At 57.9% G+C, this 6729-nt stretch overlaps 1 protein-coding gene across 12 annotated transcripts in view; it reads left to right on the top strand.

The window, feature by feature from the left end:
* Llgl2 (LLGL scribble cell polarity complex component 2) overlaps positions 1-5634 on the top strand; it is a 37713-nt gene extending 32079 nt beyond the window's left edge. For 2 of the 12 annotated variants that reach the window (XM_048797865.1, XM_048797873.1), the window contains 15 exons: positions 83-150; positions 292-445; positions 532-636; positions 970-1262; positions 1352-1502; positions 1938-2088; positions 2754-2870; positions 2977-3143; positions 3533-3797; positions 4017-4176; positions 4431-4459; positions 4660-4717; positions 4888-4930; positions 5019-5068; positions 5288-5634. In XM_048797865.1, coding sequence (XP_048653822.1) covers positions 83-150; positions 292-445; positions 532-636; positions 970-1262; positions 1352-1502; positions 1938-2088; positions 2754-2870; positions 2977-3143; positions 3533-3797; positions 4017-4176; positions 4431-4459; positions 4660-4717; positions 4888-4930; positions 5019-5068; positions 5288-5324 — 1848 coding nt within the window. In that variant the 3' untranslated portion in view covers positions 5325-5634. Of the gene's footprint in view, positions 1-82; positions 151-274; positions 446-531; positions 637-969; positions 1263-1351; positions 1503-1937; positions 2089-2753; positions 2871-2976; positions 3144-3532; positions 3798-4016; positions 4177-4430; positions 4460-4659; positions 4718-4887; positions 4931-5018; positions 5081-5287 lie in introns of those variants that run through there. The other 10 variants (XM_048797866.1, XM_048797869.1, XM_048797868.1 and 7 more) reach the window with 10 other exon arrangements.
* Positions 5635-6729: the final 1095 nt, after the last annotated feature.

The following is a 6729-nucleotide window of genomic DNA, read 5'->3' as shown; positions in this document are numbered from 1 at the left end:
CTGCCCCAGCCCAGCCCAGCCCCATCCAGCCTTGCCCGTCTTGGGGCCAAGCAGTCCTGGAGTTCTTGGTCTCTTTCTCCAGGAATGGCCCATCAATGGTGGCACCAGCCTGGCCCCACCCCCACCCCAGAGGGACCTGCTGCTCACAGGGTAAGTGACTCTGATGCTACTTTTCCTCCTCCCAGGGGAGGGGCAAGGTGGGTGAGGGCACCGCCCTGAGGAGTGTGTGCCAGACACTGGGCACCCCAGCCGGCATCACTCTCACGGGGGACAGGTGGGCTCTGCCCACAGGCATGAGGACGGCACTGTACGGTTCTGGGATGCCTCTGGTGTCTGCTTGCGATTGCTGTACAAACTCAGCACCGCGCGGGTGTTCCTCACTGAAACGGACCCCAGCGAGAACCTCAATGCCCAGGGCGAAGACGAGTGGCCTCCACTCCGTAAGGTGAGGCCAGGAACCTGGAAGCTGGAGGTGGGGCGGGGAGGATGGGGCTGGCCCTGGCTGCTCACAGGTCTCCTCTCCCTCATCAGGTGGGCTCCTTTGACCCCTACAGTGATGACCCCCGGCTGGGCATCCAGAAGATTTTCCTCTGCAAATACAGTGGCTACCTGGCTGTGGCAGGCACGGCAGGGCAGGTAGCAGGCTGGGCAGGGACAGGGATTGTGGAGGAACGGTGGGGTGACTCTGGGCAGCAGGGACAAGAACCAGCCTCCGAGCACCCACCCGCAGGTGTCACCAGGAGTGCACATTCTCTGTGCTTCTCCCATGGGATGGAGGTTTCTCAATCCAATAGAGAAAGGCCCCTAGAAGGTTCCTCGATCCCATAGAGGAAGGATGGTTGTTTCCCTCTCCTCCTAAAATCAGAACAAAGGGTGGAAGCTAGGCAGAGGCTGAGCCTGGACTTGAGTCCTGATCCTTTGCTGTCCTTTGATGCTGGGGTCTTGCTGAGCACATCTGCCCCCACCCAGGTGCTCGTGCTGGAGCTGAACGACGAGGCGGCAGAGCATGCTGTGGAGGAGGTGGAGGCCGACCTGCTGCAGGACCAGGAGGGCTACCGCTGGAAGGGACATGAGCGCCTGGCCGCCCGCGCAGGGCCCGTGCACTTCGAGCCCGGCTTTCAGCCCTTTGTGTTGGTACAATGCCAGCCCCCAGCTGTGGTCACCTCCTTGGCCCTGCACTCTGAGTGGCGGCTTGTGGCCTTTGGCACCAGCCACGGCTTTGGCCTCTTTGACCACCAGCAGCGGCGGCAGGTCTTTGTCAAGTGAGTGTGATGGCTGGGGCTGGGGTCTGGAACTAAGGCCTTGGGAGGACCCTGCACCCTGGCAGCACTGATGACCTTATGTCCCCCAGGTGTACCCTCCACCCGAGTGACCAACTAGCCCTGGAGGGCCCACTGTCCCGTGTAAAGTCCCTCAAGAAGTCCCTGCGTCAGTCATTCCGCCGGATGCGCCGCAGCAGAGTGTCTAGCCGGAAGCGGCGGCCAGCTGGCCCCCCAGGAGAGGTGAGGCTACCCTTGAGCCATGGCCAAGCCCAGGGCAGCCATCACCTGGACCACGTGACTCTCCCTCCCTGGGCTTCATGGGCTACAAACAGAGGCTCTGAATCCAGGCCACCTAGGTTCTCACCCCACTAACTGTGACTGCCAGTATGTCACGCTGCTTTTGTGCCTCAGCTTCCCCAAGCACAAAAGATTGTAATGCTTACCTTGGAGGTGAGTCCCCGGCAAAAATTAGTTGTTTTCTTATTATTCTGCCCCTTTCCCTACAATGTGCTGGGAGGCCAGGCAAGCTCCCTCCAAGGCACCTCCCACTTGTACAAGGTCTGCTTGGACATGGCTATGGCCAGCCTTCCAGCCTTTCTGGGAGGATTGGCATCGAGCAGTGCCCCTGGGGTGGGGAAACAGACCTCTCTCTCAGGACCACCCACCTCACGGCAGATGCAGGCAGCAAACACCAAGCCCGAGCGGACGGGGCTGCAGAACATGGAGTTGGCACCTGTGCAGCGCAAGATCGAAGCCCGCTCAGCTGAAGACTCCTTCACAGGCTTTGTCCGGACCCTCTACTTTGCCGACACCTACCTGAGGGACAGTGAGTGGCCTGCCTGAAGTTGGGGGGTTGAGGGATACCCCTGGCGTGAGAGCACGTGAGAGCTGCTGCCTATCTGGGACTTCTGAGGGGTTCCCATTGTGAGCAGGGGAGATCAGAGTCCCCATCTGCCTTTTCCCTCCCCTACCTGGGCTCCCAAGTAGAGTTGCCCTGGCTTCATATCCAGGCTACCGCGCTCTAGAAATAGAGCCTTGGACACATCGTTTAACCTTTCTGGCCTCAGCTCCCCTCTCTGTGGAATGAAGGATGCTGTCTTTTTTTCTGGAGCATCTGTGAGGGTTAAGATGATGTGGTGCCTGCTGGTACCTGATAGGCAGGTGGAAATGTCCACTATCTGGCCTTCTCCTCTGATGGGTGGGAGCATCCTCGGCCACATCACAGCTAGGGCTGAGCTGTCGTGGATTTGGGACCATCCATGTGTGGGCGCCATGCAGTTGTCAGAGGGACATTCCCATCTTTTCCTGGGAGGTGGGCAGGGCCTACAGCATGTCCATTTTGAAGAGGAGAAAACCTCTTTAAAGTTTGCTAACTGGACTTTGGAGTCACGTGGTATCTAACAATCAGGACAGGACAGAAGCCCAGCTTGCCTGTTCCTGCCCAACTCCCAGAGCCAGAGGCTAGATACGCAAACCTTTTCCTCTTGGTAGGCTCCCGCCACTGCCCTTCGCTGTGGGCTGGCACCAATGGAGGTACTGTCTATGCCTTCTCCCTGCGTGTGCCCCCGGCTGATCGGAGAATGGATGAGCCAGTGCGGGCGGAACAGGGTGAGTGCTGACAGGGGAGTACAGGGTGCTTGATCTGCCTGGGCTGGGTGAGGTGGTATCTCCAGCCTGGCCACCCACCATAGGGCCCTCCTCCTCTTTTCTATAGCCAAGGAGATCCAACTGATGCACCGAGCGCCGGTTGTGGGTATCCTGGTGCTCGACGGGCACAGCATACCCCTTCCTGAGCCCCTGGAAGTGGCCCATGACCTGTCAAAAAGCCCAGACATGCAGGGAAGCCACCAGCTGCTTGTGGTGTCAGAGGAACAATTTAAGGTACCACATGTGGCAGCAGGATCCCTCAGGAATTCCTGGGACCTCTTTGGGGCTCCGCACCTGGGCACAAGTCATGAAAGCTGGGGCACAAAGTTTTATTTGGAGTTAGTCGTAGGTGACAAAGGCACAGGAAAGAAGGGGAGTGGTCTTGTATGGGGTCTCTGGACCCCAAGCTCAGGCAGGGACACTGAGGCAGCACCTGAGTCTGTGGGAAGGAAGACCACCAGACGTGGAGGTCGGCAGCCTCCTGTCCTCCCAGTCCAGTGCAGTGACTGTGTGTTAAGAGCTGGGTGCAGGGCGGGCACTGAGATAGGGTGGGGAGCATCTGCTGAGGGCAGACCAAGAGAACTATGGTATAGCCACAGCATGAGCACTGCCCTGTGCCCCAGGTGTTCACGCTGCCCAAGGTGAGTGCCAAGCTGAAACTGAAGCTGACGGCCCTGGAGGGCTCCAGGGTCCGACGGGTTGGCGTGGCCCACTTCAGCAGCTGTCGGGCCGAGGATTATGGGGAGCACCATCTGGCGGTCCTCACCAACCTGGGTGACATCCAGGTGGTCTCACTGCCCCTGCTCAAGCCCCAGGTGCGATACAGCTGCATTCGCCGGGAGGACGTCAGCGGCATTGCCTCCTGTGTCTTCACCAAATATGGCCAAGGTGTGCAGGCGGGGCAGGTGGATGGGGGCTCCCCGGCACTGCTGAGGGCTGGAGAGGGAACAGCAGCAAGGCCGTGGCAGCCAGGCCGGCTTGGCTCCAGGTGAAGAGCAGAGAGGGAGGTTCTGTCTCCTAATTTCCCCTGGGGGGAAGCTCTCCCACAGCCTCAGCCCGGGAGCCCTGGCCTCGCCTTATCTGTCAGATTTCTTTTCTGCTCTCCAGGTTTCTACCTGATCTCACCCTCAGAGTTTGAGCGCTTTTCTCTTTCCACCAAATGGCTGGTCGAGCCCCGGTGTCTGGTGGAATCTGCCAGAACCAAGCACCACAGCCGCCCCAGCAATGGCAATGGCCCTGGCCTGGACAAGTCCTTGGGCCAAACCAGGTGAGGGAGGGCAGAAGACCTTGGCATGGCCTCTCCCCCCCCCGCCGCCTCCCCTCTGCTGACTAGTCAGAGGCCCCCTTCCTCCCTTGCAAGTCACCAGTTCAGGGAAGGGCTCTGTTGGCTCTGTTCTTCTCTGACCCGGTACTGTGGCAGGCCAGGCCAGTTGATGCCACGCAGTCTTCAGGGGACCAAGGCTTTCAGGGCCAGAGTAAGGAGCTTAGAGGCTCCTGGCCCTCACTGTCTTTCCCCCACAGGAACTCGGGGAGCCAAAGTGATGGAGAGGGTAAGTCAGGCCTCTTGGGGCCACCACCTGGGGGAACATCTGGGCCACACCTGGTTAGACTGGGGCGGGAAGGGAGGGATGGAGCCCCAGGTGAGCAAGGAGATTTGGTGCTGGGAATAGGAAGTGTACCATTGTTAAGAGGAGAGCCAGGTAGAGAAGGACCCAGGGTAGGGTCCACCTCACCTGCCTCTGCCTTCCAGAGAAGAAACCCGGCCCGGTGATGGAGCACGCACTGCTCAATGATGAGCGTGAGTCAGGGTGGGGGCTGGCAGGAGGCGGGGAAGGGTGTTCCTGGATACTGGGTGAGGCCTGGAGGGCCTGGTGAAACTGAGGGCTGTTTCCCTGAGGTGGGCAAGACGGGCAAAGCGGGGAGAGGCTGCTAGCTGGCCCAGCCCCTGCTGGCCTCACCAGGCCTCACTGCCCTGCAGGAGTCCTGAAGGAAATCCAGAGCACACTGGAGGGAGACCGAGGGTAAGTCCCCAGGCTCTTGGAGAGGGGGCGGAGAGCACTGAGGGTGGAGGGGCCTGTGGGTGGTGACTCCCTGTGTTTGCTGCTGCAGGAGCTGTGGCAATTGGCGGTCTCACCGAATGGCTGTGGGATGCAGCCTCGGTAATGGGGGAGGTAGGGACTCAGGGCACTGCTTAGGAGGGTGTACTTCCTGGGGAGGGATCAGAGGAAGAGCGCTGGGCCCCTTCCCCAGGGTTGATAGGCCTTTGGGGCCATCCTAGCCCTGACACATGCCCTGGAAAACAACTGCTTAGGCTCAGAGTAGGTGACTGTCCTGCCCAGGATGATCATGAACTGCTTTCCCCCCATGTCCATCCACAGCAGAGTGAACAGGACAGGTGACCAAGCTGCAAGATGAACACACACTACTGAGGGCCCTCAGTGGGCGGAGCTGCTCCTGCTGGAGAGGCCCGTGCACTGGGCCAGGCCATGGGCTTCGATTGCCCCTGGTCTCCACCCTGCTGCTGCTCCTGGCCTTGCAGGAGGAGAGACCCCACTCCCGGGGCAGCCCCTCCTGGCCTTGTCTGTCTCAGTCCTTTTATCAATGTTGCACAGTTTTTATTCCTCTGTCCCCCCCCCCTTTTTGTAGTGGGTTGGGTTTTAAATTATAAATCTTAACTGCCTTTGGGTGAAACAGAGTTTTTAATAAACACCTTATTACCTCTTGACTGCACTGGTCCGAGAACTTGACTTCAATTGTCCAAATAAATGGGAAGTCTCAGCAGATCTGGCCTCGCCCCGGGTCTGTTCCCAGCCTTGGAAGCCTCAAAGAACCAGCTTTTTAAGCATTTGAATCTGAGCCCACCATGCTTGTTTGTATCTGAACATAACTGAGTGCTCATTCTTTGGGAATAAACAGCGAGTGTGAACCATCCAAAGTCTGTCCCACCTGGAGAACAGGACACCCCCACCCCCTGTGGAGAGGTACAGGGCTTTGGCTGTGAATTTAAGAGGTTGGTACAGTTTGTTTTATCTAGTTAGCTTAAAGAACAAATGTCAAGAGACACAAAGTTTCCTGCCCTAGACACCAAGAATTGAAGAAAACCGTGATAACATAAGCACTGTGAATCAGAGCGGAGAGCCAGCGCTTCCATTTGACGACTGTCTGCCTGATTAGATCAGATAGGAGGCTGAAAACGAGCCTAGCTTGATGGTAGCACCTGTAGTTCTACCTACTCAAGAGTCTGGAGCAGGAGAATTGTGTCAGCCGAGGAATTCAAGGCCAGCCTGGGCAATGTAATAAGACCCTGTCTCGAAAAAAGAAAACACACACCCCTGCAAATACTAGGAAGACTTTAAAAACAGGCTTACCTCCGCGCTCACTAACTGGAGCCTTGCCTAAGTACCCAGTGCGCTCAAGTGCTAGCTGACATGGGCAGGTTTCTTTCAGTTCTAAGGCATCCTCATGCTGGGATGTGAGGTGAATTGTTTCTGTTGCCGGGCATGAGCAAACAGAAGCAGCTGGTCCTCTAGCAAGCGAATTGGAGGAAGCTAGGCTGGCACAGGGAGAGGAGTCAGGGGTCCTTCTAGCAGTCCACAGGAGAGGTGATAGGGAGCAAATTGAGGCATTCAAAGGTCGACAAGTGTCGCTGCCTTGTGGAGAAGCCAGCAGATGGGAGGTGCTGGCTCCAGAGGTCATGGAGATGTACCATAGGAAACTGGATTCAGGGTTCTCAACTTAGATCTGAGGGTTTCAGGCATCCAAACAGGTGGGAGGCTTGGTGTCCACTTTGACTTTGAAGTTTGGCAGATCCAGCTCTCGA

Source organism: Marmota marmota, unplaced genomic scaffold (genome assembly GCF_001458135.2).
Source record: "Marmota marmota marmota unplaced genomic scaffold, marMar, whole genome shotgun sequence".
Lineage (NCBI taxonomy): Eukaryota > Metazoa > Chordata > Mammalia > Rodentia > Sciuridae > Marmota > Marmota marmota.
The sequence above is the reverse complement of the archived record's forward strand: the minus strand, read 5'-3'. Positions and strand labels throughout refer to the sequence as shown.